The 14,167-nt window shown below is 42.8% G+C and overlaps 1 protein-coding gene across 2 annotated transcripts; it reads left to right on the forward strand.

Annotated features, from left to right (window-relative positions):
* The first annotated feature begins 3,016 nt into the window (after positions 1-3,016).
* On the forward strand, positions 3,017-13,887 carry fas (Fas cell surface death receptor). 2 transcript variants are annotated; one of them, XM_084458568.1, is made up of 9 exons: positions 3,017-3,141; positions 3,977-4,115; positions 4,283-4,414; positions 5,316-5,430; positions 7,239-7,309; positions 7,405-7,506; positions 11,957-12,012; positions 12,373-12,388; positions 12,654-13,887. In XM_084458568.1, exons 1-9 carry the CDS (start codon positions 3,088-3,090, stop codon positions 12,929-12,931), a joined length of 963 nt encoding a protein of 320 aa, XP_084314694.1. In that variant the 5' UTR covers positions 3,017-3,087; the 3' UTR covers positions 12,932-13,887. The 2 variants fall into 2 exon arrangements, with proteins under 2 accessions (XP_084314694.1, XP_084314695.1); XM_084458569.1 differs by lacking the exon at positions 7,405-7,506.
* The last annotated feature ends 280 nt before the right edge of the window (positions 13,888-14,167 follow it).

The raw sequence follows: 14,167 nt of genomic DNA on the forward strand, positions 1-14,167 counted from the left end.
CACTGCCAATGATGTGTGAGTCACATGACCTCCAATGTGCTCTGGTTAGAGCTCAAGACTTAAGACTAACACTGGGAGGCAGCTACTTAATACAGTATACCAACATCCAGCTCTATGAACCTACATGTCAACCTCAAGACCAAGGCATATAAGCCATGAATTGTAATGGATGAGCTCAAAGTTCAGAGGTCACGTTGCCAGAGCTGAACGCTGGGCCACTTCTAGTAGCACTGACAGGTCCAGAGGTTGATGTCTCACCCAGACCACTCTGTAGATGACTGTGACGTCACTCCCAGAGGACATTTCGTTTTCCAACTAACTTTAAATACATAAATGGTTTGTCTGTTCAGGAAAATTGCACTAGTGATCTATCATAACTGAGCCATTACTAACGACTTATCTGAGTGATACAGTAGCAGCATGACTCACATCTTTCTCCTTTCTCTTCCTGCCTTTCTGTCCTACTGGGAGCAGAGCCTCATCCTCTTCCTGTACCTTTCTCTCTCTGAGGAGGAGTCTCTCCAACACAGTCTCCTCCAGCAGCTTCCTACGCACCTCAGAAAGGGAGTTCATGCTGCTAAATACAGTACTTCTCCTCTCCCTTCCTCCCAGCAGGGCCTGGGGCTATGGTGGTGGGTGGCTGTGGATGAGATGAGGTTCCCCGAAGTTCATTTAAACCCATTGGTGGATTAATTATATTGTAGTGCTACAATTTCCAGCTGTGTTTTAGGAGAAGCACAACAATGGTGATGGTAGAACTAGGTATTTACTAGTAACTCTAGTAGCAACATGATAACTTAGTTTGACGTCATAACAGTACACAACTCTCCCTCACTGAGGCAGAGCAACAACATGACACAAGTAAAACACAATGCAACCTATTCTGCTGTTAGGTGTACAAAAACTTCAGAGCACGAGCTAAAACATAAAAATATAGTTTACATAAACAGTAAAAACAGTTTTAGAAAATGGTGTAAATAATCCTCTCTGATAGTGCTATCTTCCAAGATTGTTTGGCTTTAGCACATAGCATCTATCACAGAATATTCTTTTTTTCCTGAAGCGGTGTTGGTTGTTTCCGTGAATTGTAGCACACAGTAAATTCACAGTATGTAGAACAAAAGGCCTACTGCACAAGACATTACCATGTTTTAATAATTATTTTAGATTATTTGATAAATTCCAACTAATATTAATAATACATGATTAATATTATTAATAACTATTAAATTATTCTATCTATCTATCTATCGATGCAAAATAAAGAACATCTATATTTACAGAAGATGATAAGTAGGCTAACATGTTTTGACTGTTTGAATTGAATAATTGACTTCTCTTATATGTATCTGTTGTACCTGTATGTCCGTATAGAAGTTGTACTTTGCCCCATGCAGTGGGCCGTATAAGAACAGACAGCACAAAGACGCCGCTTCTTAGAAACTACAAAGGGTTGAAATTTGATACACTTGGAAAAACAACCAAATTCCACAAGAGCTCGCCTTCGAGGAAGTTCTGATCTCCAGCCAAAAATACTTTTCTTAAAAGACAAAAATAATTAACTAGAGAAATTCTAAAATCCTAGTTGACTCCACTTGGTGAAGATCAAACAAACATGAGACCTCAGGGATGAAAACCTGCTTGTAATTTTCTAAATGTATCAAGAAGAGAAATTATTGTTAAAGCTGATCTGGAGTCAGGACTGGGCCTCCTCCCCCAGGCCACCCAATCTAATGTAGCTTCACATTATGTCCATTCATACCATACAACTCCTAGGGGTAGAATCAAAGGACTAACTACCTCCTTTGTAGCCTAGTTCTGGTCCTTTGAAGCTACTACGGTATGGAGAGTCCAGGTGTTTAGTAAAGCTAGATATGCCTGTATTTCAACATTCATTATAGGACTAGACCATACAGGTGCATGGACTTGTTTGCGCACTAGATGGAGACGTTATTGTCCTCTTACTCACTCTCCCATGGTTTGTAGAGAGCTTACTTTGGTCAATCATTGATACACATGATGTGACATTAGTAGCGCTAGATATGTCTGTATTTCAACATCCATTATAGGACTTTTGACCATACAGGTTCATGGACTTGTTTAACAACTAGTGAATGTTGCGCCCCAAGGGTCATGCCTCTCGATTCCAGATTGCCGGCATGCTCTATAAAATCACACATTATGCCGTCTTTCTTTGGTTCATTATAAACAAACAAAGCCAGAAAATGGAGGGGTCTTCTATAGGGCAATATAGTGGGATCTCTGTTTAAAAACACCTAATGAGAAGCAGGGGGCTTGATACCACAAGGGAACATAATGGGTCGGGGACAACATGTTTACATGTGTACAGTACTTGTTTAAAAAACATGTACTAAACTAGGCCTACAGTTTAATCTGCCTTTGGGTTTCTATCTCATGACACAAACTAGACTAACTACTCAGTTAAACATGACAACTGCAACTGACTCCTTACAATCTCTCCCACAATTTCATTCTCACTCACTGGGTCACTGGTTGTAAGACTGGTTGCAATGTCGCTCTGGGATCAATACAGTATCTCAGAGAAACTGAGAGTTTGATGTGAACCAGTAAGCTGTCTGTAGGAAGCCTAGCCTTGGTGTGCTAGGAAAGTGAACGCCACACATCCTGCCAGCGCCAGACTCTGAGAATCCACATGGCACCGATGAACTCAGGACTCAGTGAGGGAGGGGGGATGAACTCAGGACTCAGTGAGGGAGGGGGGATGAACTCAGGACTCAGTGAGGGAGGGGGGGTGAACTCAGGACTCAGTGAGGGAGGGGGGGTGAACTCAGGACTCAGTGAGGGAGGGGGGGTGGACTCAGGACTCAGTGAGGGAGGGGGGGTGAACTCAGGACTCAGTGAGGGAGGGGGGGTGAACTCAGGACTCAGTGAGGGAGGGGGTCTGCTGTTACTGTAGGCTAGATGGGAGAGTAGTCTAACAGTCCCGCGCAGAGCAACCACACCATCTTGTGGAGACTAGGCATTTCTGCCAGCAGAATACTCAGAAATGCGGAAATGCTACTCTAACTTTCGCTTTTGTTTTAACAAACGAAGCGCAGATCATTCATGGCGATCTTACTTCCTAAAAGGAACGATTTATTTACTTTATTGTGCTTTATGGTGAGTACCTACATTATTTTACTTCCGGTAATGTATTATTGGCATTGGGTGTTTTAAATTCAATGCGGGACAACTGTATGTTGTCTTGATTTCAATAGTTCCAAGATATCGTCCTCTTCTCTCTCTCTCTCTCTCTCTCTCTCTCTCTCTCTCTCTCTCTCTGTCCTGTGTTCACACCGGCCGCGCGGCGAGTTTACATAGAAAGTCAATACTATTCGCGCGAACCCGGGCAGCGAGAACCCGGGCAGCGAGAACCCGGGCAGCGAGAACCCGAGGCAAGGATTCGCAGTTGTGTCTCTGGATCCAGCGGCGAGATCCATACGAACTGGGCCCGCCGCCCCGGTCTGTAGACTACACCTGAATGCGTTGTCTCATGTAGTAATACCCTAATTATTGTATTAAGTATGTTTGACATGTTTGCCATGTCTCTCCTATGATGTTATTAGCCTCTCTTACTCTGAAAATGTAATTTAATGTTATTTATTGCTCTATAAATGTTCTTAGCCGGTAGACAAACATACTCCAGGAGCTTGCTCGATCGCCTCGTTGAGAGGGGTCAGGGAAGAATTTTTACAGCTCACTTATCTGGCCACCGGGTGATTACTGTTTTTTTGCTTCCCTATGGAATATGTAGGGGTGGGTCGTATGCCCACCTCCCTTGTTCTCTGTAAAGCGCATTGTGTTGCCTCTGGGTATGAAATGCGCTATATAAATAAAGCTTTGATTTGATTTGAAGTATCCGTAATAAGCGGGATAACGATTAAAATGCATTTGTGCATTGTATTGTCTCTGTGTATGCAAAGCGCTTTATATTTCCGTTTGATTTGTATTCCAGTGTTTGACTCACTTGGTTACTGTGAGAGAAAGTCCCCGGGAACACCACACCAGCAGGCTGCGCTTCAAGAGACAGGGCTGTCAAGATGGGACTTACCAGATTGACGGAAACGGAAAGACATGTTGCCTCTGTGCTGCTGGTAGGTTTCTAATGTTTCTGACTTGCTTAAATTACTTTTTTATTTATTTATTATTTTTATTTATTTATTAACGTAAATTAGACCTATATCTCGGAGTTTCAGTTAGGCTAAATGAGTAATGTAGCCTATTAGGCTATTATGAAATAAGTGTAATTATGTTGGTGTAGGTCAACATTGGGTCAAGCACTGCAGTGGGCACGAGGACACGACCTGTGACTTCTGTGAGAAAGGGAGGACCTACAACAGTGTGGCCAACAGCCAGGACTCCTGTGAACCCTGCCAGATCTGTGACTCTAAAGGTAGGCCTGTGAGTCTAAAGGTAGGCCTGTGACTCTAAAGGTAGGCCTGTGACTCTAAAGGTAGGCCTGTGACTCTAAAGGTAGGCCTGTGACTCTAAAGGTCGGCCTACAGACAGACAGCAGATGATCTGAGGAATTGGGGGCGGTCACTCAGGGCTGATTGTTGTTTAGTATTCATTGGTAACTAGCAGGTATAATTTGTTGTTCTGCATACGTCATTCTTTGTGATATTAAAATACTATACTATTTTATTAGGATATTATTTAATTTAGTCTTTTTTATAGGCCTGCTTATATGTATGCCGCTTGCACACTGACATTTGCGCCAGACTAGGCCTCTCTGAGCCAACTTTGCAGACCTAATAACCTACATCCATCCAAATGATTACATAGGCCTACATGTTTTACATCCAATCGCAGTAATGATGTCAACAAATAAATTAGACAACGCACAGGAAATTGAGTGAGATCGACACAGTTGTGGTCTTGACCGGTTTTTATTATAAATAAAATCCTGAGTCCTCCGGGACGAGAGCAAGTAAAAATGTGGTCAATCCTCCTCCGGGACGAGAGCAAGTAAAAATGTGGTCAATCCCAGACGAGACCAAGACCTTCAAAAAGTGGCCTCGAGACTACAACACAACAATGCAGGATCTCCATTTTGTATCTTTTTAAGCCTGTAAGCAGGCTTAATTTATGCCCAGGGATGTCCCTATACGATTACTCTCAATGCATGTAAAACTATAATGACATTTATCAGCCCTTGATTTGTGGATACTGGGTAGCCTACTTACCGCTATAGTATAGTAAGATTCAAGTAAACAATCCTAAGTGAATAAAACGGGCCCGGAAGATTTCTTGGCCATTCTAAAGCATCTGTGCTGTGTGGATGTCCCTTGTAGCCGGCCTGGAGGTGGAAGATGCGTGCACCATCCGCAGGAACACCGTCTGTCGTTGCCAGCAGGGCCACTACTGTGACAAGGGGAGGGAGTGCAAGGTGTGCTACCCCTGTGAAACGTAAGTTCACTTCCTCATAAAGTAGCCTGAAGGCTAGACCTCCTGTTAGGTTGTTGAGCTCACTTCAGCTCCTTGACATTACATGCTTGCTGGAGGGAGAGAAAATGGATATGATGACAATAAATAGATATGACAATAGTAGATTTTCTGAAGAAAATTGATTAGATTCCGAGATTCATGATTTAATAGTACTTAAATAATAATCCTAATAATAAATAAAGCTGCTACGCAGCGATGAGACGGGGCCAGGCAATTTCAGACACGTTTAGGAGCAATAAGCGAGAGAATAGAAAGACAACAAGAAAGTTGACATTCCAATGTTCATTTTGCATCGTAAAACATTTGTAAAACATTTTGATGTGCATTGTAAGCTCAATTTTGATAATTCAACAATCTGGTCAATGAGTTTGTGAATTACAGTCTGAAGATCCAGTGTAGCAAGTTTGGTGTTAATTGATTGAAAAATGTGGGATGAGATATGTTTATTAATTTTTACATATTTTCTTTTCTTCATAATTGAACATTAACTTCAGCAGCTGTGTGCCCAGTCAGTGGCCAATCAATTAATTTAGTCATTGTAATCCTCGGCGGGGGCTGGGTAAGGTTGCCAACAGCGACATCTCCGATTGGTGGAGCTTGCGTTGGATTGTGGGTAGTGTAGTTTTCTCAGTATGAAGTGTTGGTTTCAGAGGACAGAATTAAACATTAAAAATTCAATTTTTGAGATAGAATTCTGAAAGAAATCACACTACATCTTGGATATGTGGCCAATGTTGTCACTTTTTATGAGGATGATCAGCCATTGATTTGGTGAGAATTCATAGGAACTGTATACAGAACTGTTAACAGTAAAACTTTTTGATGCGCTGTGGGCTCAATTTTTCATATTTCAAAAATCTGTGAGGATCGTTTGGTAAGGACAGTCTGAAGATACAGTATATCCATTTTGGTGTCAATTTGCCTTATTCACCTCAGCTGCCATATTATTGGTCAGTCTGACGTAATTAGGGGTGCGGATGCGGAAGTGCCCGTTGACTTCAATGTTAAAAGTTCACTGTAAAAACATCACTTCAAGAACCAAAAAAGTCAAAATAACAGTCTGAATACACTATCGGGGTTACAAACTCATCATTACCAGACTCTGATTGTTTTTCACTGTTGTTGTTTTCGCGTTTGGAAATACATCGGAGTGAATGCAGCTGACGGCCAACTATGGGTCATTCACCTCCATGTATTTCCAAACGCAAAAATAACGGCAGTGAAAAACAATCAGAGTCTGGTAATGATGAGTTTGTAACCCCGATAGTGTATTCAGACTGTTATTTTGACTATTTCGGTTCTTAAAGTGGTGTTTTTACAGTGAACTTTTAAGTCAACGGGCACTTCCGCATCCGCACCCCAGACTGACCAAGATGGCTGCCAGGTGAATAAGGCAAATTGAACAAAAAATTTGGGAGGAGATAGGTTTGATAGGTTTTACAGTTTATGAAAAAATCAGAGTGATGGACTTCAAAATTCCTGCCAGCTATGCTGCCTGGCCCCTAATAATATCTTACATTTATAAAGCGAATTTCTAAAAATCCAAGGGCTCTTTACAGAGAGAGACAAATCTGTACTTAAAAGGGAGAATAATAAAAATCACATCCAGGTGGTGAAGTGTCTGCTAAATGACTGTAATGTCATGTAACGTCACGTATAGAAGCAGCTGTACTGTTTAAAAATAAAACGACTAGGTATGCAAGATAAGTGGAGTGTTCATGCTTACAGCAAGCACACTAACTGGAGTCTGTGCGTGTGCTTTCTGTAAGGTGTGAGGAGGAGGGTATCAAGGCTGAATGCACAGCCACCAACAACACAATCTGCCATGACAAAGATGGAGGTAGGTACTGTAAAGAGCAATGCACCATTGGCTTTTTCTCAACTTTTTGGTAGTAATTTTACACCGTAACTGATTTGGTCATTTTTGTGTTGCAGGTGGAATCACAGTTATTATTCCAATCGTAGTTGTTTCCGTAATTGCTTTAATTGCTTTAATTGCCATATTGTGGCTCCGGCTAAAGAAGAGACTGTGTTTTGGTAAGCATGTTTTACTATTCTGGGGAAACTCTGTTGAAAGAAGACTGGAGGGAATGTATTATGTTCATTGAATATTCAGTTGAAGCCGTTACATCATTGATTAAATAATACAATTAGATTATATGACCAGGTGGCTGTGGCTCAGTGGTAGAGCGGGTTGGTCAATGATCGTAGGGTCTGAGGTTTCGTCTCCCGGGTCCTCCTGTCCACATGTCGACTAGAACCTGGCACGGCAGCTGCCACCAGTGGTGTGTGAATGTGTGTGTGAATGGGTGATTGAGAGGCCATTGTAAAGCGCTTTGGATAAAAGCACCATATAATCAGAATCTGAATTAGTTTATTGCCATGCAGTTTTTCAACATACTAGGAATTTGCTTTCGGTCGTGGTGCAGAACATGGAGACAACATGGGACAGGGTTCAGGGTTCAGGGTTCAGTGTTGAGAGACAGGGTTCAGTGTTGAGAGACAGGGTTCAGTGTTGAGAGACAGGGTGCAGGGACGAGACAGTACAGTGAAAGGACAGAACTGTGCAAAGAAGAGCACAAAGCGAGTACAGAATGCTATTGCAAAAAAGGATAAGCTGAATCCATCCTCACCTCCTCCTTCACCATCTGGTACTCTGCTGCTATAGCACAGGACAGGCCTAAACTGCAGTGCATCATCCTATCCACCGGGAAGGTGATTGGCTGCAAACTGCCCTCCCTCCTGGTCCAAACTGCCCTCCCTCCTGGTCCAACCTGCCCTCCCTCCTGGTCCAACCTGCCCTCCCTCCTGGTCCAACCTGCCCTCCCTCCTGGTCCAACCTGCCCTCCCTCCTGGTCCAACCTGCCCTCCCTCCTGGTCCAACCTGCCCTCCCTCCTGGTCCAACCTGCCCTCCCTCCTGGTCCAGCACAACTCCAGGACCCTGAAGTGGGCCAGGAAGATTGAGGCTGGCCCCTCCCACCCCGGCCATAATCTGTTCATGCCAATCCCCTCAGGCAGGAGGCTGCGGTCCATCAGGACCACGTCCGCATGCCACAGAGGCAGCTTCTTCCCCCGCGGCCGTCAGCCTCATCAACAAGGCTTGTATCCCTCTCTGACTATCCCCCCCTACCATGGACCCCATCACAGACCCACTACCACTGTGAGACACCATTGAGAGACACTTGCACATGACTACCGAACGTTCTCTATAGGCCGCACCGCAAGGCAAGGCAAGTAAAGTATTTGTAGAGCACATTTCAGCAACAAGGCAATTCAACATGCTTTCATGAGACATTAAAAGCATCAAGACAAAGTGCAAGAAACACATAAAAGGTCATATAAAACAAAATGTTAAAAAAAGGACATTTAAAACAAAATGCAGGGAAAAAAATACAAGAATAAAAGTTACAGTGCAGTGTATGAATTAATAATTATTTGATTAAATAAAAAGGCTAAAATAAAAGTCTTCAGTCTTGATTTAAACGAACTGAGAGTTGCAGCAGACCTGCAGTTTTCTGGAAGTTTGTTCCAGATATGTGGAGCATAAAAACTGAACGCTGCTTCTCCATGTTTTGTTTTAACTCTGGGGACCGCCCTCACATACTGTATCACGCCGCACACACCATACACATACACACACACACACACACATTACACTCTGCACATGCACTGTATACACTAACCACACTTTTAGCATATTGTTCTTAGCTTATGCTTTTTTGCAGTTCTGTCTTTGCACTATCCTGTCTTGTTCCTGCACCTTGTCCAATGTTGTCTCCATGTTATGCACCAGTCCGAAAGCAAATTCCTAGTACTTTGAAAAACTGCATGGCAATAAAACGAATTCTGATTCTGAAATAGTTAATCGATCATGAACACGCAATTAGTCATTAGTAAACTATTACTAATAACTTGTTTAGTATTTGTTAATAGTTGATCTACTTACAGTTGGCCCCATCTGGCCTTCCATCAGGGGACCCATCTAAACACAAATTAATAAATGTTTATAAATAACAAATCATATGTAAAGGTCAGTTAATATATTTGATAATACCATGTTCATGAGTTATAGATCTTTTTTGGGATGTTATTCTAAAATTGTAACTATTCCTCATTTACTAACACTAGTTATTGGATGGATGGATGGATGGATGGATGGATGGATGGAAGAGGCACTGTGCACTAGTGTTAGTAAATGAAGAATAGTTGCAACTTTAGAATAACGTCCCAAACAGGTCTGTATCTTATGAACATGGTATTATCAAATATATTAACAATACAGTATATTATCAAATATATTAATGGGGAAACCCTTGCAAACACAGGGAGAACATGCTGACTCCGCAGAGAAAGGCCCAAAGACCTTCTTCCTGTGAGGCGACAGTACTGCGCCACCGTGCCGCACCTGATTTATTTTGGGGTTCAGTGTCGTGCTCATGGACACGTCGGCACACTCTGGACGCTGGGATCAAATTGGGGACCTTGGGATCCCCAGACAGCAGCTCTACCTCCTGAGCTACATGCTGCAACTTTAGAATAATGTCACAATTTCTTTCAGATTCAGATATTTGTTATTCATGTCTCAATGAAAGAACATAATAGTTTCTGTTGACAGTGCTATGTAAAAAGAACATGAAAGTGAGACTCCAAAGAAGCTAAATGAAAAGCTTTTGGTAGGGAACCCAAGACACTAGGGAACTCACAACACCACTTCCCAATATGAGTTGTGCATACTCATAACCACCCAATACAAAAAGAAAAGTGGAACTTAGTTTCACGGAGAGGTTGGATTTCCATACGTTATATGTAGGCCTATTCCTCTTTGATGATGTGGTTGAAGGAATTCGGAGAGAGCACGTCTTCAGGGACCGGCAAAACCTACTGGCCAATGACAACGAGTGGCTCATGAGCTGCTTCCGCTTCTTTGCTGCCACATTTGCCGTCATGTTAGATTTGGGCTGTATCGATTTCTGTGAATTGGAGGCGTTTCACTGGCCATTTATAGGCATTTATGGGCGTTAAGAGGGTGGGACAAAACGCGCGCTCACGTGCGCCAAGTTTAGAGTTGATTGAGATTTATAATGGGGGACCGGCGTCGTGCGACGTGCGTGCGCAGTTCGCTATAAATCGGAAAATCGTTGTGCGTACCTTTTGGAACTTGCGGATGTCCACAACCCTTAGTACGCGAATCCTGGGCAAGGTTTTATAAATGAGGCCCCAGGTGATGAACGAGCTCCTTCCCACTCTGCTGTACATGATTGGTTCCGAGTTCCGGTACTCTCGGGTTCTCCTGGACACACAGAATCTCCACTCCTAGACACAGTGTGCAAGTTCCGCCAACCTTGCATCCTCCCTTACTGTGCAAGCGTTGAAGGTTCACATTGTGAGTGGTCTCCTACAACGCAATAGTGCTTTGGACCGTGGGCTCTCATCAGATTGGACCCTTCCTTTCAGGCTCGAGGTCCCTTCCTCAGGGTTTGGGGTCCAGTCAACCTACCGACCCTCCAGGAGGGGACCAGCACCACAGTCAGCCGCGAAGTTCCTAAGGACTCCTACCGCTGGAAGTATAGGATCTGGAAAGTTGTTTATCTCCATAATGTTCAGGGGGGGGGGTTAACTGTAAGACTCCACGGGGGGTCTTACCAGGCTTAGTTGTACAGACTACAGGTTCGCCAAGCCTCATACCCCTGGTTTTTGTTCGGAGTGACCTTCTCCTAGATGGGTTACCTACAATGGCTGGGCCCCACCCATCTGCCCTTGCTATTTGCCCATAGATGGGACAGTGGTTGAGAAGACGCCAGGACATGTCCACACGCCGGTGGGCCTTTGCGCCTTCCCTCTGGAACCAATTGCTGCTCCTAGATCCCCTACAGTTCAGCCTGGGAGCGCAAGGTACTCAGTTACCATGTGTGGCCACAAGGAGGCACTGCAGAAGTCTTGGCAGTAGAGAGACTTACAGCAGGAGGAGTCTTAGTACTCCTCTTTTCATCCCCCACAAAGAGGGCTAGCTGGTGGCAGTAGCTGAAAGCAGAAGGAGCAAGCAGAAGGAGCAAGCAGAAGGAGCAAGCAGAAGGAGCAAGCAACACGCACTAACTACAAGCACCACGCCCTATTACTGCACACACGCCCTATTACTGCACACACGCCCTATTACTGCACCACGCCCTATTACTGCACACACGCCCTATTACTGCACACACGCCCTGTGCCCAAAAACACACACACAATGATGATAATTAGTAAGTAGGTTACTAATTGCTGTTCATGATCTATTAACTATTAATAAGGTGTACTTTTAAATCATTAACCAACTTAACAAACATTTTAATGAGTCATTAACAAATCATTAACTAACATTTTGTGTATGATCTATTAACTATTTATAGGGAGCAATATTCTTAAGTGTTACCATTAAATCTTGCCTAAACTATTTAAGCAACACATTCTTTGTTACAATAACTTTTAATTTAACTACATTTGTTTTAGCTCCAACCCCAAGCAGTGGACTGGCCGGTGGTGATGTTGAGTTAACAGATGAACAGGTACTGTAGTCTACCCTCCTTTATCTCTGACCCCCTATGCCTTGTGTGACCATCTCTCCATGTCACGCCAGCTTGTATCCTGTGTGTGAGAGGAGGCTACTCCTGACTAACCTCTGTTCATCCCCTAGCTGCCTTGTTTTGGACATGGAGGTGCAGGTCTGTGTTCTGCTCTTGACTGGACCTTGGGTGTAATCTTGATAGCGTATCTGTGTGTCTTTGTGCTGGTCTGAATTTCCCCCTTGTATGACTGTTTCTGGTAACAGCAGCATGACATAACCTGACTAGACTACTCCTAAACTTATCTCCTCACAAAATATTGGATTGCTCAATTTATTGATTGTACGCTCTTGTCTTTTCCAGAAAATACCTTTGAAAGGTAAGCAGCATTATTACTATGGTTTTAGATCTTTCCTTCAACTAGAAAAACGTGCATGATTTATTCCATTCCACAATGGTGATTCCTTATGCAATTTACTGGCAAAAGATAATGAACAAGCATCATGGTGTATTGTCTTTTTAACACTTTTTAAAGCTTGGGAAATACTATCCCAAAGAAAATATGATTGATTATTTATTTTTATATATATATACAATTTTAAAATGGTCCATTAACACATTATTCTCATCATTAACTGAATCAGGTGTTGACCTCATGCAACACGTCCCAGACATCAGCAAGACATTGGGATGGAGGGACATGAGGGAGGTGGCGATACGTTCTGGGATGACTCAGACTGATATTGAGAACCACCAGCTGAACTTCCCCAACAGCGCTGAGGATCAGTGTCTCAGCCTCCTGACCGCCTGGGTGGAGAAGGAAGCCGTGCAGGCAGCTAACAAGCTGGTTGAGATACTCCGGCAGATGGAGAAAAAAGACAAAGCAGAGAAAGTATGGAAGATCCTTGTTCCAGAGGCTTGATACATTCAAATCCACATTCAACACGTTTTTGATGGAAAATGCTGTCTGGTTTCCTATCCAGATAGGTTGCAGACCACCAAGACACATTTAAGTACCAGGTGCATGTACGTGTATACGTAAAGTAAGCTAAATAAAAAATATATATAAAGAGAGTTAATTGTTTAATGCGGTGTACTAAGGACAGTTATTGAGTGAAATCACCTAAGGAATGTGTGGGACGTTCTGCTAGTTTACTGTATGAGGTCGTAATATAATGGTGGTGTGGCCAGAGATATGGAGAGTGTGTGTGTGTGTGTGTGTGTGTGTGTGTGTGTGTGTGTGTGTGTGTGTGTGTGTGTGTGTGTGTGTGTGTGCATGTGGCTATTTCCTAGCCTGGTATCAGACAGAAGGTGGAGTGGGCAGATTCACAGTCTGGATCCAGGTCAGGTCAGGACCCAGGTCAGCTATTTTCATAGTCACTCATGCATATCATTTAAGCCAGATGCTGTCTGTTTTACATGACTGTTTGAATACATGTACAAAACGATTTACATTTTCGTCAACAAATAAAAACTAGACGAAAATGTGAGGGAGGGACAATTTGAGATCCAATCAGAATGCTGAGATTTCCATTAAAGTTGCGTCTCACGTTGAAAAAACAGGAAAGGAGAGCATATAGAAAAGTAATTTATTAGCTTGGTCCATCAGTCTAATAGATGTTTCTGCCACGAGTTTATATGAGTGTAACCCTATATCATTATTGTATTTCATTATTTGGTAGTGTTGTCTATCATTGATTATTTACTACATTTGTATTTTTATTATTTTGTGAGTTTGTATTTTATTATTTTGGATAGAGAGTTTCATCCACACTTATTCCCCTTCTGGAGATGTTAGTTCCTACAGTAGAGAGCCCCCCCTTGGGACTTGAATTGGGGGTACAAACCTGTTAGGCGGGAAGAAGAACGTGTTCTCATGTCTCAGCGTTTTTGGCTATGTTGTATGACTACCGTGTTGGTTTGCCATTATTAAAGGAGTGGGTGTTTAAGCCTAACCATTTGTAGCCCTGTGTCATTTCCCTTCAAAGCCCCAGGAGACTCGGAGAGTAGGCTACTTGATTTTTAGGGCTAAATGAGTTTGGAAATTCTAGAGAAATTGCAATACACTTCAACTAAACCCATTTGATTTTAGTCTACAAATATACCTACTGTCGATTTAGTCGACTAGATTAAAACTAGACTTAAACAAATTCAGATG

The sequence above is a fragment of the Borostomias antarcticus genome (genome assembly GCF_949987555.1).
Source record: "Borostomias antarcticus genome assembly, chromosome: 25".
In the NCBI taxonomy this organism is placed as follows: domain Eukaryota; kingdom Metazoa; phylum Chordata; class Actinopteri; order Stomiiformes; family Stomiidae; genus Borostomias; species Borostomias antarcticus.